The sequence below is a fragment of the Chelonus insularis genome, unplaced genomic scaffold (genome assembly GCF_013357705.1).
Source record: "Chelonus insularis isolate UGA/USDA-ARS -01 unplaced genomic scaffold, ASM1335770v1 contig_84_pilon, whole genome shotgun sequence".
NCBI classification, from domain to species: Eukaryota; Metazoa; Arthropoda; class Insecta; order Hymenoptera; family Braconidae; genus Chelonus; species Chelonus insularis.
In genome coordinates, this window is record NW_023276772.1 from 126050 (window position 1) to 145647 (window position 19598).

The 19598-nt window shown below is 35.2% G+C and overlaps 1 protein-coding gene across 1 annotated transcript in view; it reads left to right on the forward strand.

Moving 5' to 3' along the window:
• Nucleotides 1-14608, forward strand: part of LOC118071449 (glutamate receptor U1-like) — a 106831-nt gene extending 92223 nt beyond the window's left edge. The window contains exons 6-7 of the mRNA XM_035090615.1: nucleotides 14220-14414; nucleotides 14471-14608. Coding sequence (XP_034946506.1) covers nucleotides 14220-14414; nucleotides 14471-14567 — 292 coding nt within the window. The 3' untranslated portion in view covers nucleotides 14568-14608. The remainder of the gene's footprint in view (nucleotides 1-14219; nucleotides 14415-14470) is intronic.
• Nucleotides 14609-19598: the final 4990 nt, after the last annotated feature.

The window sequence follows — 19598 nt, forward strand, 5'->3', positions numbered from 1 at the left end:
ATTCTTTTATACTAGAATAATAATTGGGTTTAGATATGTAACAATTTGCTCCATAGCGTTTTTCCCTTTCTGTAACAAGTTTGACATCTCTATGTTTTCTAACATTTTCCATAGTTTTTCTGAAAACAGCATTATTCATTACCTTAAAAAAATTTTTTTCAAAATAATTTCTCCCCTCTTTTCTTTCATCTGTATTCAAATCTGTATGTGGCATGAGCCATTGAGATTGTTAAAATTTTGAAACTCTATATATTCTTGTTATTTTTAATCCTAATCCGGTACATTGATCTAAATTTTTATAGAGAATAATATAAGTTTTTTTATCATGTAAAGTTGTCATCAATTCGAAATGCTTTGAATTAGGTGCTTAAATGTTCGGGGTGAAGTAGCAGATCTTTATGCCTTTCATATAAACTTTGAGGATATTCCAAGTCAACTTCTAGTATATAACTAGTCAGATCATTACCGCTCATTCTCATAATATCGATTTGTGTCGTAGACCATTTGAAATAACTATATGGTAAAGAAGAGCTTATAGCTGCTCCACACAAATTATTTACATCAGAAAACATTAAATATGATACTTCTTTATGCGACCGATAATCGTCACCCATCCATTCATTATTCGCCTCAGAATATCTACAACAACATTGTGATACTCTACTTCTAATTCCTTTCTCTATAAATAATACCATTTCAGCATCACATAAAATATATAATTCAATACCTGTGCATTTAAGCATAGCATCAAATGCTAATCCAGGTGCTGCGTAGTAATGCAAAGGATCTAAATTATAAGTTCTCTCACAATTTATTCTGAAATTTTTAAATATATTAGTTTAAAGACAAACATCCATAGTCGAATATAAATCATAATAACCACCTAATGTTTGAGTATGGAAGTCAGACCATACTTTAAATGCATGCTCATAATCTTTATCGGTTACATTTAAATCATGTTAGAGAAGAAAAAAAAATTTTCTATCAGTGTTGAGAATTCATTAATTCTCAGTTTGAATTGCCAGCTAACAGGAACTTTGGCGGCCATCTTGGGACTGGGTCGATAACCAATCGACCAAATAATCAATAATTCTTAATTTAGTCAATCATTTGACTAATTTTCAATGTCCCGTTTGACTAATGAAGTTCCTGTCGCCATTGTTTCACTGTTCTCGTTCACGTGTACACGCCATTCACATTCATTCTTAACAAATCTGAAAGTTTTGAGTCAATCATCAGTACTAGTGCTATTGTAAATTATCAGAGCCATTCAAGCTTCATTTTAAAACTAGAATCAAGTAATATTCCAAGACTTTTCATTGTAATTCAAGACATTTCATCAAGATTCATTTTGCATTGCATTGATAGGCTCACGCCACGTGCACAATCACATTCTTGCTCAACTTGAGAAGCGTGCTGAGCTCGTGTGGGAGGTCAATAATACCGAACACACCAAGTTGGGTAGTTTTTTGGACATTCAATTCAGATTCAAGAATTAAAATTAGACATTCAGTGATTTTGAGCGACATTCAGTCTTCCTAGTTAATAACACAAAGTTGTCAGTGTATTTAGTGTACCTGTTAGTGCTTAAAATAAAGATACTTTATTTCTTATAAAACCTGACTTCCGTTTGCTCTGTTCCGGCACAATCATCCCTATCCTTAAACGGTTAGGTTAAATTCACAAGTTGAGATTTTCTCAACAATTTCTTCTAAGTTTGTTTCCAATTACAAAAACATCATTAATGCTGGTGATTTAAATTGCAATCTGCGTGGAAATGGTTACATGCCCGACTATCTTAGTACCTTTTTTCCAGAATCTGCTTTGTTTTGTGTGCTGTTTAGTTCCACTTACCACCTTGCAAGTAAACATTTCTGGTTAGACCTTATGTTCATTAACAGTAAGTCTAAATTAGGGTGGTTTTTCAAATCAAATTAATTACTTATTGCTGGACACGACTTTTTATTCTGTGAATATATTGTAAAATAAGACCAAATAATAACATCAGGCCATAAATTAATAAAAAAAAAGTTTATTAAATATCGACAGCAATTAATTAAAACGATAGAATCTGTGCGGTCAACTCAAGTCTCAGTTCTAAACTAGAGATAAACAAATTCTTCCCTCGTTGCTATAAACAATCTAATCGTCATTCAATCGTCATTAACTAAGAAACTGTAATTAGTCTAATAGTCATTAGATGGCGACATACAAATATTCTACAATATTTTAGATACTCCTAAAAAGCCCAACAAAACTTTCCAGTTCAGGAAATTTAAGGATTGTGATAATGCTAAGTTGACTGGGGATCTAGATAGATCTCTAAATTTTGATAATGAGTATTTCTGTACTCACGAACCAAATGAGCTTCTCATCGTTTTTTGTCTTAGTGTTATTGCCGCTCTCGATGTTCATACTCCTATGTGTACCCACACAGTAAATAGTCCCAGAAAGCCTTGATTGACCAGAGAGCTTGTGTTAAAATCTCGTGCTCGTGATTGGTTGTATAAACAGGCTCGTAGATCTGATGATCCCACTTCAAGGGCTACTTTTAAGGAGATGAGAAAGCTCGTCATCTCCTCTTGATTTCTTCGATCCTATTGATTTGAATGTACATATTGTTAACATAGTTAGGAACACATCCTCCTTGTAATAAGGAGTTATATACGGAGGCTATATCATAAACAACTAGAAGGGTACATTTTGCCCTCCACTCTCTACAGCGCACCTTGGACGGTGCAATAAGATTTATCTTTAGTTTAAAACGTGCTTAGCATGTGACTCCCTATAGACTTCAGTTCAAATGGTTGTCTGTGAGTGCAAGAAGAAATTTCTTTTAGGCTTGTTGTTCCTACAAACAGTTGTTAAATAGGAAGCCTATGTATTTAAGACAGCTGTTTCAACCCAAAACTGAGGTAAGGCGTTCCCAAAGACTCTTAGCTAGAAGGAATGATGTTCATTTGGAAATTCCACATTTTAATATCGTCCATTATGAGTGTTCTTTTGTTGTCGAAGCTATTCTCCTTCGAAAGAGTCTCCCAAGTAATGTAGTGAGTGGAAATACTTATAAGGTTTTTAAGAATAGGCTTTTTAATCATTTATTTGAGACTGACAGCTAGTCAGTTAGCTTTGTAAGTTATAGTAAATGCAAATGGAAGTGTTTAGCTGTAAATTCTATAACAATATTTTTATACTGTGAGAGTGTGATCATGATTGTTTTTCAATTAATTTAAATAGCAGTTTACTCTAATATGCGCTAGATTTTTAAACTGCGCTGCTTAGTCCTTAGCTTGTTAGGCGAATTTTTGTAATTTATAAAATTTACTAAATATTGTAAATATGAATTTGTTTAATTTAGTCACTTGAAATTGTCAAACTAAAACTGCTATAAACTTCTTTAATATATATAGTTGAGAAATTATGATTTCTTAACTTTTAAGTTTATTTAATTATTTTATTCTATATTTTTTTTTGCTTCTGTGTACAATTTTTACTTTTACTCGTTTTCCGTTTCCTCCTCAAAAGTTAATGTCATCGGACGCTTTTGAAGTGTCTCTGACCTTGCGCCTATTTGGCGAAACACACTCGAGTGTTCCTGTTCATTGTATTTTTTCAGCTTTAAGACGAAAAAAACTAAAAATATCATGACCAGATTTTGTAAAAAATTTACCGGAGTTATTTTGACTACTTTGATTTGAATTATTAATTGATCGAAACGTTTTAGCAATATGGCAATTTTTTCCACAGATTTGACATTTGACATTTGATGAAACTCTATTTGGATATTTCAAACAATTTTTAGCAGTACGTTCAGTTTTACTACAAAGCTGACAATTTTCTTTTGAATTATCATCTTTTCGAAAAATTTTTCATCATATGACTAGGCTCATTACATGAATGACAAAGAGTTTTTGACTTTACTTGAGTATTATGATTTAATTTTTTTTTGTATCACTATTTTGTTTATTCATTAAAAATTTAACGGATTTATGTTTATCTTTATTTTTTTTTTAATTTTTGTACTATTTGGGTCTTTTTTCGCGTAACAAAACATTGAGCTACGACTTCATCAATATTATCTTTCTAAATTTGAATTCTATTCGCATTAACAGTCGGATTTTTGTATTTAGAACATTTTAATACTTCTTTTGGTTTTTTCCGTTATCTATTAACAAAATCTACTATTAGCTTATCATCTTTCTGAAACATTCTTCCTAGTTTACCTTTCAACTGACAGAGTGTTTCAAAAAGAACGTAATCTTTTTTAAGCTCTCTTATACGTTTATGTACAGTGTTGTATGTTATTTTATTTGATGCATGTTTAACTAAGGACATAATTTACTACCAAAAATTAATTTACTAAGATTTGATTCTCCTTGATCTGGCAACATACATTTTGCTTCTTCACAACAATTTACAAAAATAATTAATGTTTCTGATTCTCCCGTAAATGTAGGAATGCATATTAACGCATCTTACAGAGATATGTTTTGATCGTCAGTCATTTTCCTTTGTTCTACCAACAGACGATTGCTTTTTTCAGCTTAAGATGTACTATGATTAATTCGTCCTTAGTTGATGCTCCAGTCAGCGTAGTATACACTTTCATTCACGAATTTTTAACTTCCCAGTGGGAAGTTATAGTAATGGGTCCGATTTTGCGAATCGCTAATTTTGACATATCTCCACGTTTTAAGGTCCCCAGAGTTGAATACGATAGTTTTTACGTGGACGTCTATGTATGTGTATGTACGTATGTGCATATGTGCGTAGGTGCGTATGTGCGTATGTTCGTATGTGCGTATGTGCGTATGTTCGTACGTGCGTTCGGAATTATTTTCCACCTCGATTATGTCGAGAACAAAAAATGATATCGACGTGGAACCAACTGCTGCGACGCGTAATTACGTAACTTAGAACTGATTAGATTTTCAGCGAAATCGGTCGAGCCATTTTTTAGGCAGAATCAAAAAACTGAAAAAATAGTGAACTACCTAAATTCTGCAATTTATAAATTATACCATTTTTTAGACGGAATTTCGAGATCTTTTGAAAAATATGAATATCAAATGTTTAGAATAATTGTACAGAAATATGATGACAGTATTTCATAGAAAAAAAATTTTTAAAAAACGAAATCAGCACTAAAGAAATTTTAAACTTGTGTTGGGATGAAGAAAATAGCGTTGAGGATAATAAAATAGTCAATGATTATTGTTAATAATAAAAAATTGTGTTCATAACGATTGAACATTGTTAATAACAAATGATTATCTATCATAATAATATTTTAATAGAAAATTTTTTAATTGTTATAAACAATAAAAATAGAGATCTATGCAATATATTAGAATTCTTCCAACGCGTAATTTTTTCTCTTGCTAAAAAAAAGTTACCAACCGTACGACATGAATGGAAACTCATCTTTTCCTGTTTATAACAATTAAATCGGTTATAAACAATAAAAATAGAGATCTATGCAATATATTTGAATTCTCCTAACGCGTAATTTTTTCTTTTGCTAAAAAAAAGTTACCAACCGTACGACATGAATGGAAACTCATCTTTTCCTGTTTATAACAATTAAATCGGTTATAAACAATAAAAATAGAGATCTATGCAACATATTTGAATTGTTTTAACGCGTAATTTTTTCTCTTGCTAAAAAAAAGTTAATTATAAATGAATCCGAAAGCCTATTTCAGAATGTATCGACAGTTTTTACGTGGACGTCTGTGTGTGTGTATGTGCGTATGTGCGTATGTTCGTATGTTCGTACGTGCGTTCGGAATTATTTTTCGCCTCGATTATCTCGAGAACGAAAAATGATATCGATGTGGGACCAATTGCATTCGACGCGTAATTACGTAACTTAGAACTGAAAATGTTTATAGGAAAATCGGTAAAGCCATTTTTTTGGCAGAATCAAGAAACTCGAAAAAAAGGAAATTACTTGAATTTTAAACTCGTGTCAGGATTGAGAAAACAGCATTAAAGACGCTATAATAGTCAATAATAATTGTCTATATATATGAGTACTTTTAACGCATAATTTTTTCGTTTACTAAAAAAATGTTACCAACCGTATGACATAAATTAAAACATACATCTTTCGTGTATAACAATGAAATTCGTTGTAAATAATGAAAAAAAGGATCTATGAGGTACATTCGAATTCTTCTAACGCACAATTTTTTCTTTTACTGAAATAAAGTAACTAACCATATCGAATGAATATAAACAGACTCATTTCGTTTATAACAATTCCATTTGTTATAAAAAATGGAAACGGGTTCTATTCAAATTGTTTTTTATTTTTTCCACTGGGAAGTTGGTCGTGTGGACCTTTCGGGTCGCACCCAGACCACTGCAGAGCACTGATATTTTAAAGTGTTATTGCTTTTTTGCCACGCGGGTTTCCAAAAGCAACAGACTGTCTGAATGACGATTTCCTCAATTATTTTTCGAAATCATTTTTAGTTTAACGAAATCTTAGGAAAACTCAAAGTAAAATAACTTAAGTAATAATCGTTAACTTTAATCCTTAAGTTTTATTGCTATTCATTTTTAACCTCCTTGAAATATATATTCAATAATTATGTAAAATAATTGAAATACGCCTAGACATTATAGAATGATACTGTTATTGATCAGTCTCTCAGAATTTTAATCAATTTGGTTTTTGTTCCAAGTAAAAACTTTAACAATTCTGACTACTTGTTTTACTTTAGCTACAGCTTAGTTTCAGCATATTATATTTGACTTTGTTATAAATAAATGAATAAAAAAGGGATCTATGCAATGAATTCTTCCTACCAGATATTATTTTCTTCTCTAAAAGAAAGTTACGTGCCATGTAACATAGATTAAAACCGACTTCGTTTGCTTACAACAACTAAATTTTTTCTGCATAATTAAAAACGAGATCTATAAAATCAATTCGAATTTTTCCTACGGAATATTATTTCTTTTTGCTGAAAAAAATTCATTAACAATATAAATTAGACGGAAATATTTTTTTTTGTTTGTAACAATTGACTTTTTAGCGAACATTGAAAAACACGATCTATGCGATCAATTCCGATTCGTTTAACGGGACATTTTTTTTTTTATTCAAAAAACATTATTTATCATGCAGAATAAATGTAATCAAACATGTTTTTCATAATGATTGCATTTGTTGTCTGGATGAGCATAAATTGAATCTCACATGAGAATTCGAATTTTTACTGTTTTTTATTAATATATAAGATTCGTTACTTGTTTTCTTATTTCGTCACAAAGTATTATATATCTGAAGTTAACACATTCAAACGACGAAATGTTTATTTAATGCTTCACTCGATCAATTGATTCTTTTGTAAACGTAATTATCTCACATCTATTATTTACAATGAATGAGAGACTTCTAATTGGCTGAAAAAATAAACGTTTTCTAATTTCCGTTGATTAATCCTTTTAGATCATTACTGTTCATACTCGTCAAACCGCATCTACGCGGACGAAGTCGTGAGAAGAAGCTAGTCTCGTAACATAGATTGTAAGTAAAAAACAATACACCCTCTCTAGTAGCCAGTCCTGACGTATTGGTAAAACTTTTTAAAGTAACATTAATTGTTTTATAATTATTAATATTATTATTAATATTATTATTATTATTATTATTATTATTATTATTATTATTATTATTATTATTATTATTATTATTATTATTATTATTATTATTATTATTATTATTATTATTATTATTATTATTATTATTATTATTATTATCATCTTGCGATTCGTCAGAGGTGTCTGGCCAGGGATCCCAGGGCTCCGACCCACCTGGGGCCTGACCAGACGGAATTATCCTGCAGGCACCTGACTCCCTCAGGTTTGAGGGTGAGCCGGGGCTGCAGCCGTTCAGTCATTTGTTACAGTCGTCTCAGGATTCGGAGAGAACCAAGGATGACCGCTTTCTGCATACGAGCCGCGAGAATCTCAGCCTGACTACGGCAGACTGGTATTGTTCGAAGCTCTGTCAGAAAGCGGTCCCTCATCCCTCCGAGGGCGCCAATCACCAGGACTATCACGTGCGCTGTGTATTCGTGATAGACATTTCTCATGACCTCCATGAGCTCTCTGTAGCGTTCCTGTTTACTCTCTTCTTTTGCACATATATTTGTCTCAGCCGGGGCTGAGAACTCAATGTAATATACGTGCTTGGTGGTATGGTCGAAAAGAGTAATATCCGGCTTATTGTGTTCAATACGTTGGGGCGTAGAGAGCGGGTAATTCCAAAGAATTTTTGCTCTCCCGTTCTCAACGACTGACTCAATTTCACCGGGCACATAGGGCAGCACTGGTGTCTCGTCTATTCCATAAGAGTGCCGAAGGTGGTAATACAGCACTCTTAGGGCGGCGTTATGCCGGTGAATGTAGGCTGAGCGCGCTAATATCGGACAAGCCGATAAAACATGAAATAGCGTCTCATCTACATCACCGTGGCAAACTCGGCATCTTGTGTCCTCGAGTTGCTCGTGCATAACATCACGCCGATAGGCGAGGGTGGAAAATACACCATCTTGGCAGGCCATAATGAATCCTTCGGTCTCAGAGAACAAGCCAGCTGACTTAAGGTATTGGAAAGTCAGCTGGTGTGACAAGTCCTGTGTTTCGAGATGACGATAAAACACACCATGTAAGGACTTTGCCACATGTTCGTCGAGCAGTTTTAACTGCTCGGTTGTTTTTATATCGACCTTTCGCTGCCCTCTGGTCAATTGCAAAAGCCTTAGACCGTCTGAGCTGCTAGGGTCGAAAACTGAGCCGAGGTTCTGCGCTGCCTGATATGCTGCTCTATATAGGAACGCATCCCTTCCCAATAGTTCGAAGCTGTTCACGAACTTGAGAAGAGGATCAGAGCTCTCATAGATGTCATAAGCCAGGCCTATCACTAACCTGTCATGTAGACACTCCAAACTTAGTAGTCCACGCCCTCCCAGATCACGGGGAAAGTATAGGCGTTGGACAGAAGATCGCGGGTGATGACTTCGATATAGTGTCATCACTTTCCTCGTGATAATGTCCAGATCTTTAAGCTCTTTTCGGAGCCATTTAAGAACTCCGAATGAGTATAGCAAGACTGGGACAGCGAGCATATTCGTGGCTTTGACTTTGTTAGGGCCTGATAATTCAGAGCCCCATATTCTCTTAAGTCGCCACTTGTACTCACTGCGGAGAGTATCTTTGATGACAGACACGTCCTGCAAAGGAGATTGTGCCTGTCCAAGATATCGGTATGACTCTCCAGCATCCAGATGTTTTATGATGCTCCCGTCTATAAGCTCGACATTATCACTCCAGTTCGGCGATCTTCCTTTTACTAAGTGGGCAACTGCGCACTTGTCCAACCCAAACTCCATGCCGATTGCACTGGTATACTCGGAAACAACCTCTAAGGCTGTTCGGAGTCTCTCAGGACTTGCCGCGTACACTTTCAAGTCATCCATATAAAATAGATGTGTGACTTTGTGTACGCGGTTGGAGACTCGTCCGGCTTTATATCCAGGCGTTCGGCGTAGAGTGACAGATAATGGCAGCAGTGAGATGCAAAATAGGAGAGGACTCAGGGTATCTCCCTGGTATACGCCTCTCCTAAATGGCACTGCTCTGGTAGACACTCTTGTTTCACCAGATGTTACGGTGAAACGTGTCCTCCAGAGCGGCATCAGATGTTCGATGCATCTCACTATTTGTGGGGGGTACTGAAAGGCATTCGAGCAAGTAGAGGAGAAGCTCGTGTGATGTTGTATCAAATGCCTTTCTGTAATCCACCCAGGCCATTGACAAGTTGCGCTTGTAGTAGTATGCGTCCATTGTGACGCATCGGTCTACTAGCAAGTTCTCCTTGCAACCTGTCAAGCCACGCTTGCTGCCACGTTGTTCGTTTATCTGTCTCCATACAGGTTCTATTGCAGTCAAAATCCTCTCGTTCAAAATCTTTGTAAACAATTTGTAGAGAGTATTTAGACATGCAATAGGCCTGTAGTTTTTGGGGTTGGACAGATCACCACTTTTGGGGATCAGCACAGTACGCCCTTCAACGAGCCATCCAGGAATGGGTGTATCTCCTCCAAGATATTCTGAGAAGATACGAGCCAGATGCTGGTGGGATGAGGTCAATTTCTTCCACCAGAAGGTGGGGATTGCATCTGGCCCAGGGGCAGCCCAGTTCTTTGTGCCCCTTAGAGCATTCCTGATTTCATCCATGCTGACTCGTTGAAACTCTTCAGGAATTCGTGATAGATGTTCGTCACAGAATTCTCTGAACAGTTGAAGGGCTGGAGTGTCTACATCTAGCGCACTAGCGCGACCATATATTTCGGTCCAGTAGGTTTCAACTCTTTCTGCACTCGGGGGCTCATAAGTGACAGGGGCTTGCGGCTTAAGAAAGCGCGAAGGGTCAGATTGGAACAATCTGTTGTCCCTTCGTCGCTTGTACCGCTTTGCTAATGACTTTTTAACGGCCATTAGCGATCTTATTTTGCCTGTGTACCTTTCCTTTAGGATCAGTAACACGGCCGTATTCAAAGTGTGATGTTCACGTCTGATACTCGCCACGATACGCCGAATTCTTGGCGTATAAGGCGTGTGAGTATTTACGTGATCCATCACACTCTGAATACGAGATGCACCCTGTCGAGCCTTCTTGATCTTAATTGCAATCTGTTCGATGCGTCTTTTCAGGCTTAACTCAGGATTGACAGGTGTTCGTCTGTCCTGAGTAAACCCTCGAGCCACATCATAGACTGCATTGTTGAGTGCAAAAAGATCTACACTATCTGGTACCCGATGGTCGAGATCTTGGTTAGCGCTGGCTAGGTGTTCTGCAGAGAGCGTAATTTTCCGGAGAAAATTACCCTCTCTGCTGGTGAAGTCCTGGTGATTGGTGCCCTCAGGGGGAGGAGATGGGGGTTCTGCAGTGAGAGAAGGGTGGAACGGGAGTATGCTCCACCTCGGTGCGGCTGTCTCGGGTGTTAGTGAGACTTCGCCCTCAGTCTCTGAAGCGTTTGATACTGAAGAGTCAGAGTCTGACTCCTCTTCTATCCGCCGTCGAGACTGAGTATACCGCACCTGCGATGCGAGCGCCGCCTGCGTTAGCTGTTGTAACTCTGGGTGCCTTTCGCACCACAGAGTATGCAGGCGCCTGGCATAGCCTAAGGTCTGTGGCTCGCATCTCTCCCAACACTGCATTAAATCCCGTCTCAGCTCCTCCGTCCACCTGAGGCGCTGTAGGGGTGGTCCGTGGTCGATAGCCATGTTGGAACGTATCGTAAGGCCCCTCCCAACTGTTCCATGGCCCTCATCCGAAGAGGGCCGGTTGTGGGGGGCCGGTGCAGGTCTATCGTTAGTAACCTGTTAAAAACCTTTGCAGGGGTGGTTAGCCCACTGCAAAGGTGGTGATGTTTAACGAAACCGAGATGGATAGTTTCGTTCCTCACGCCCAGAAGGCCATCACCAGTGAGGAGGGAAAAAAACTGGCTGTACGGACTTATTCCATTACCGTAGCGAGAGGAGCACCCCTCGGCCAGACACCATCCTCGGCCAGACACCATTATTATTATTATTATTATTATTATTATTATTATTATAATATGTGTGTGACGTTATGCACGAGCAACTCGAGGACACAAGATGCCGAGTTTGCCACGGTGATGTAGATGAGACGCTATTTCATGTTTTATCGGCTTGTCCGATATTAGCGCGCTCAGCCTACATTCACCGGCATAACGCCGCCCTAAGAGTGCTGTATTACCACCTTCGGCACTCTTATGGAATAGACGAGACACCAGTGCTGCCCTATGTGCCCGGTGAAATTGAGTCAGTCGTTGAGAACGGGAGAGCAAAAATTCTTTGGAATTACCCGCTCTCTACGCCCCAACGTATTGAACACAATAAGCCGGATATTACTCTTTTCGACCATACCACCAAGCACGTATATTACATTGAGTTCTCAGCTCCGGCTGAGACAAATATACGTGCAAAAGAAGAGAGTAAACAGGAACGCTACAGAGAGCTCATGGAGGTCATGAGAAATGTCTATCACGAATACACAGCGCACGTGATAGTCCTGGCGATTGGCGCCCTCGGAGGGATGAGGGACCGCTTTCTGACAGAGCTTCGAACAATACCAGTCTGCCGTAGTCAGGCTGAGATTCTCGCGGCTCGTATGCAGAAAGCGGTCATCCTTGGTTCTCTCCGAATCCTGAGACGACTGTAACAAATGACTGAACGGCTGCAGCCCCGGCTCACCCTCAAACCTGAGGGAGCCAGGTGCCTGCAGGATAATTCCGTCTGGTCAGGCCCCAGGTGGGTCGGAGCCCTGGGATCCCTGGCCAGACACCTCTGACGAATCGCAAGATGAAAAGAAAATAATAATAATAATAATAATAATAATAATAATAATAATAATAATAATAATAATAATAATAATAATAATAATAATATAAAATTAATCTGGAAATTCATAATTTAGAAATTAATTCTAATAATTTGGTTGAATCGGTCTCAACTTCTTCAGTTAATAATAGTTCTTCAGCTTTTGCAAAACCAGAAAAATTCGATGATTCTCAGACGTGGGAATCTTATTTCCGTCAATTTGAGACTATCACTTGTCTGCATAAATGGACAAATGAAGTTAAAGCATCGATTTTAGTGTCCTGTTTGAAGGACAAAGCTCAAGTTATTTCAAAAAATTTGAGTTTAGAAGATATAGGAAATTTTGAAAAATTGAAGAAAGTTTTAGAAGATCGTTTTGATGAAGCTTAATTTTCTTGAGCTTATTCTAGTCGTTTTTAGGCTAGAAATCAGTTTGAAAATGAAAATTAAACAGACTTTTCAAATGATTTAGATAGGCTTGTCAAATTTGCGTATCCTTCGGTCTCTTTTGAAGATAGAGATAGAATTGTTGGTTTGCAATCCATTTCTGAATTAAAAAAATTGAAGTTACAATTCTTTCTTTGTTCGGAGAGAATTGAGTCTCTTCAATTAGCGACTCAGAGAGCTCTAGAGCTCGAGTCGATTGACGATTCGACCTTTGGAGTTCAGACAAAGAATAATTTTAAGAATAAGAATAATAGTAATTTTAGTAAAAATAATAAAATTTTTGATAAAGATTATAATTTTAGACATCATTTCAAAAAAGATAATAAAAATAATTCGTTTGAAGGAAATTTTAGGTCGAATTTTCAAAATCAAAATTCTTCGCAAATTTTCCAATGTTGGATTTGTGGTGAAAAAGGACATTCCAAGAAAAATTGTCAAGTTCTTCAAGCTGTTTTCAAAATATGAGTATTCGCTTATAAAAGAAGTCATTGATTATATATAAGTAAATGAAGACTGATAATATTTTTATTTATTTATCATGTTATCGAATAAATTATTATTAATTCCCATTATTTCATTATCTCGATCAAAGCGTCATTTTTATTTATTATTTTTTTTGTTAACTTTGTTTTGTTAATTAATTGTTATTCATAAAGAGATACTATTATTTATCATTGCCAACACTATAACGTTTCGGTAATTAATTTGTTTTGCAGTTGACGCCTTAAAAATCGGTACATTCTGTTTATTAACTTAATTTTTTTACCATACTATAGCGACCTTACAGTGGTACTAACTTTATAAAAAAAATCGTATTTTAAGAAAAAGAAATCTGTATTTTCTTAAGTCTTGTATGTAGGATCGTGGCCAATTATTCATTATTCAAAATAATTAATTTCGGAAGACAATAGCATGCCTAATCTATTCTTAAAGTCAATTAATGAGTTTTTCCGAAGTTTTTATGGCATGTTCAAGTCATTAGAATAAAGAAATTACAATTTCAAAATGCACAACCTCAATAGACTGTGATGAATGAAATTACGTATATGTGAAAACTAAAAATTATGCATTTGCGTTCGCGTAAAGTAAAGAACCAGCAAGAAATAAGGTACAAGATAAAATTTTAAGCAGTTTGAAAATCACAATAAATCCTTGCTGAGCTTCCCCTGCACGTCTGTAGCAACACAGCCTTTTTTTTTGTATGAAAGGAATATCATACTGTGTGGGTCGTTGTGAAATCGGTAATTGTTGTAATAAAATGTGTACGATATTTCTGAGCTAACTATAATTTTATGGTTTGTGAGGTCACTTTACACATGAACATTGATATTCTTTCCAAATTTTTACAGAGCTCTGTGGATAAAGGAAACTGGTTTACAACAACGAACAAACAGAAGACTATTTACTCAGAAACCAACTTGCGCAGGACAAACAAGTTTTGTAAGTGTTGGAACAATCGATTGCTACGCAGCATTTTTAATAATATTTTATGGTGTCTTTATTGCACTTGGGTTTTTGCTGATGGAGCTCATACATTTCCAATGGTAAATTTGTCTTTTTATCTTGTAATTGGTATTTTTATTTCCATTGTTATTCTTAGTTCTAGATACATTAACAGCAATCAAGTAAAAAATGTGAAATCATCTGTTTTCGAAACAGGAACGAAAATGATCGGAGAAGTATACAACGATGAATAAAATTATCAATAACAGTATCTGGAATTCAAAAAGAAATCAATTTTCATACTCTATAGAAATCGTATATCAACTGTAATAAATAAATATTACACCTGGAAAAACTAGAGGATGTTGTCATTAATTAAAAACAATTTCGATTTTATTTTGATTCAGAAAAAAAAGTTTGAATTAACTACAAAATTTTTTTACTGACTGAAATTACTTTAAAGTAAACAAATACTGATAGACAACGCTATTAACAAAAGATTAAAAAATTAAATGCAACCTACTAGAATGTCTCAAAGAAGTCTGTAATAGATTTTTTTTCTCAGAAGACTCCGCGTAGAAAAGTCCAGCCCAAAATCCTCCTAAATTACCAAATAACTTAGAATATTTCGGCTAAATGTAGAAAACTATGTTACATATAGAAGAATGTAAATTTTAATCCCAAAATTGCCCTAAACTCAGGATTCTTATTTAGAATATTAATCCAAGCCTAATATTGAGCCATTAATTCTATAATGGGGAATTTCAGGATTGGATTGGGATTGGAGTGGAATGATTTAGGTCCAAAAAAAATCTCAATATACTAAAAATTTAGTTCAATTATTTTTATTTTTACTACACTTGAAATATTCGAAACATAATAATAATTAATTTTATGATAAAAATTGATATTAAAAAAAGTTACAAATCTGTAGCCATATTAGTGTTATTTTTTCCCGTATTAGCATAATAACTGTCTGCATTCTTATAATATTGTGTGAAAGGAATCATTCCAGTATCTGTATCAACCCATGAGGTTAAATTGTAATTTTGTTGATAATAGTTCTGATGTTCGTAATTATTTGAATTTAAAACAATTTTTGAGCAGTATCCTTCAACATCATTATTCGCTGTACTATAAAATATTTTATTCATATTTTGACCAGGACATTGTTCTAAATTATTAACATTTAGCACATTTGTGACTTGATTTGTAGGTATATTGAAATGTTCTTCGACAGATTGAACACAATCATCTGTCATCGTATCTAAAGCTGTAAAGCTTTTTGCATGTGAATTAACTTAACTTTCATGACTTCCAATTTTCGTTCGTCTAATGCGGTTTTATTTATATGTCCAACATGCTCTTCAAGTAATATGTTATCTTTGGATCGTCTATTTGCCCAAGCGGAAAAATCAATCATGATTAATCTAAGAAGATTAATACACTACATAGCAAATAACTTTTAGCTATAAACTTACCATAAAAAGCTAACCTATTGTAACGTGTTGGGCTCGACCAACAGGCAAAGCATCGACCATCGATATGTCTTGGGCTCTTCTCCACCTTACCAACGAGTACTTACACTCGATTACGAGTTTCAGCGTATCACCACCTGCCGAGCTGACTATTGGAATAGGTGGGAGAATCAAGCAGTGGAAGGGGGCATGGCCACCACGAGGCAAGCAGCCGGCGTTCCAGACGTCACTCAGCTCAAAGGCGCCAAAACGACAAGTGGGCAGTCTACTGGTAGCAGCAGAGATATTGCCAAATAAAGGCTCCCTCCGTAGTACATGATACTCGTATAATTAAGTGTCTACGTTTAGTCAAGTTATAGTCTTAATATAATCAGACAAATAGTCACAGTTAATAAAGTCGGTAATAGTCAATACTAAAAATAGTCGTAGAAGATAACTAATACTGGCAGAAGATAGAGCATCCCTATATTGGCAGGAAGCACTCATTTAGTCGTCCAGATCTTCAGTACGTTCCTGAGACAACGCACGAGATTATCCTGAACAGCAGCCTTCGCAGTCCTGCCCGGAAAAGTCATGTAAGTCCAGCAATATTCTGATACACGTGTAAGATTGACTGACTAGTGTGACTATCGAAAGAATTGCAATAGTCTCTCGTTGGGTAGGAGTCGATTATTACCTTAAATAGCATCATAAACTTATTAATTAGTCGAGTAGAGACAATAACAAAGTTTATAGTTCTTTTATTAATTTATCGCATAGTCGATTTGCTTTAAGGTGACCTAGAGTCATGTCATTGTTGGTATTACAGAATTCTTTCCAATCGATCTTAAAACTTTTTTTTGGGACGGCTGAATTGTCCAGGGTATCAGATTAGTGATTTTTTGTTTTTAAGTGGGCACTTCTTAACTTACAGTAGAAAAATATGAAAAACAACTGCTTGTACTTAAAATTGGAGTAGTATACTAAGAGCTCCAATAGATGTTGTTAAATATTGAATTCTATAGCAGGTTATTTACTTTAAATTATTTTTATTTTCAAAGTTTAAAAATATATTTACGTAACAAATGAAACAACTAGCAATTTTAATCTATTAACATGCATTTTTCAATTTGTTCTAACTTGGAGGACCCCAAGTCAGCGAGTCTAAAACTATTTAACAATTGTGTAATGCCGGACTTGTCCACCGGGGCGTCAGTCAACTCACTGAACCAATCGCCGGAAAGTAGTTCCCTCATGGCACAGCAGGGAACTCCATGCCTCTAGTGACGCCAAAAAGCACGCGGTCGAGCACTCGTGGCAGAGAATAGAGATGTGTATAGAAGAATCATCCAAATGGGGGCAGTTGGACAGGGATTTATATGTACCAGTGTCTTCAAGAGATGGCACTGCAGTGGGAAACCGGCTGTTAGACGTTCAGATGCAAACTGGAAGGGATTCGGAGGCGAAGTTATAGGAGCGCTCCCCTCTTCTGAACAAATGGCAATTCCCAAGCGCAGTTTAAATGTAAATTGTTGAAATATTTTTTTAGATGCGGCATGGCGTAGAGGTGACGTTCTAGATTCCGGACCTTTACTTTTGAGGTTCGAGTCCCGGGCCTTGTTGTTTTATAATTGTTTTTTTTTCCTGTTGTAATATAATTACAAATGATTTTAGTAATGGATTAGCGATTTCCAGGATACAAATTTCTTTTTTATAAGAAGAGCAAATTAACAAAAAAAAATTATTTTATAGATTATGTTAGAAATATTATATAAAAATTTTGTTTTTTGCTTTTACACAAATTAAAATATAGAAAAAAAAATTATTTAACAAAAAAAGAAGTTGTTGAGATAAGTAAGCCGGATAAATGGCAATCCTTAAGCGCAGCTTAAATATAAGATGTTGCAGTTTTTTGAAGATGCAGCATAGCTCAGAGGTAACGTTCCGGGCTCCGAACTTTTACTTTTGAGGTTCGAGTCTAGGATCTTGTTGTCTTTTTTTTTTAATATTTCTGATTTCAGCATAATTTATTATGATCTATATAACTTAGTTTTTTAAGAACGATTATCAATAAAAAAACAAATACAAATATTTTTTTTTTTCATCTATAATATTAATATTTTTTATAATATTAATATTTTTTTTTCATTTATAATATTATATATTTATGTATATACATACAGTTCAACGAATTACTTGATATTACGAATATTTTCTTGTTCCCCTCCGATTAGTTATATCGAGGTTGCACTGTATATAAATATCTATATATATGTGTGTGTAATGATTGATAGGGAATTCCACCTCTCATCGATTAAACTATTATTTTTATTAATTACTTCTAGAAATGTTGTGTACAGGTAACTTGCTGAGTTTAAGGTGGGTAATAATGAAATATATCAAAGTGCCCATAAGAATGCGTTTAAAAAACAATCAATTGAAAATTTAACATATTCAGAATTGACTTCTATATTTATATTGATAGTTTTAGAAAATGTTTAATCATTATAAACGATATGAAGCTCTGCCGATTTGAAAAGTCCTCCAAGATACTTCCACTAACACCGCTAAAAATGAGCGTGCATGCGAACACTGGCGTTAAAGCGTCAACTATGAATTTAAATGTTTCATTTTCCAAATATTGTTCGAAGTACAAGTAACGATTGCAAGTTTCTAACATTTTTATTTGTGAATGCATATCATTATTATTATTAATTAATAAGATAATCGTAGTCATAGATTTTTTATACATGACTAACTTTAGCATATCATACAACATAATTGTTAAGGACATAATTTTTAGTTTAAAACGTATTGTTAAATATTTGTATGTCGCCGTCTAATGACTATTAGACGAACGACAGTTTGTTAGTTAACAACGATTGCTTGACGATTAGATTGTTTATAGCAACGAGGGGAGAGTTTGTTTATCTCCAGTTTTTGTCTGAGACTTGAGTTGACCGCACGGATTCTTTCTTTTTATTGATTGCTGTCAATCATTAATAAACATTTTAATTAATTTACTAATTTTCCGAAGTTGTTATTGAGTCTTATTTTACAGTATTATTAATACTGACAGTGCTAAAATTAAAAACTACACATTTTCGTAAATAATCGGACTATAATCAAACGGCGTATTATATACACAAATTTGACATAAAGAATTGCCCCGCGAAACCTATTTTTTAGCAGAAATTAATAAGTTGATGTAATAAGAATGTATTACTTGAGTCAATGGATTATAACAGGATTTTTAAATGTCTGAGTAGACAGTGAGTCGCCGGGAAAATTTTTCTAGGTCAGTAAATTGGTCCTACAATAAAATCTATGACATGAAAAGAAAAGCAGTAAGAGCTATCAAGATTTGAGTAGTCGTTAATTCATAAACATCTAAGCATTTGAGCTAGAAAAAAATATGTGTTACTACATATCATTGAACTGCACGGTTTAACTCATGATGCACTGTACGAATTCCTGTAGGTATTAAACACAAAAAAAAATTGTAAATTATGTTAATTAGTTGTTTTTTTTTTAGCTGATATCAAGACAGAAAAATTTTATTCTCAAGTTTCCCTTCAAGTTATGGTCAAGCAACTTTATCATGACATATTTTGCGATCTATTCGGCGTAGAATTACTGTTCAAGTTTGGTAGAGATTATGAAATTTTTCTTCTAGCCATAAAACGATCCGCTGCTTTAGAATTACTCTACTTGCACTACTGCTGGCCTGACGCGTATAGGAAAAGAAGAAAAATTTCATAATCTCTACCAAACTTGAACGGTAATTCTACGCCGAGTGGATCGCAAAATATGTCATGATGAAGTTGC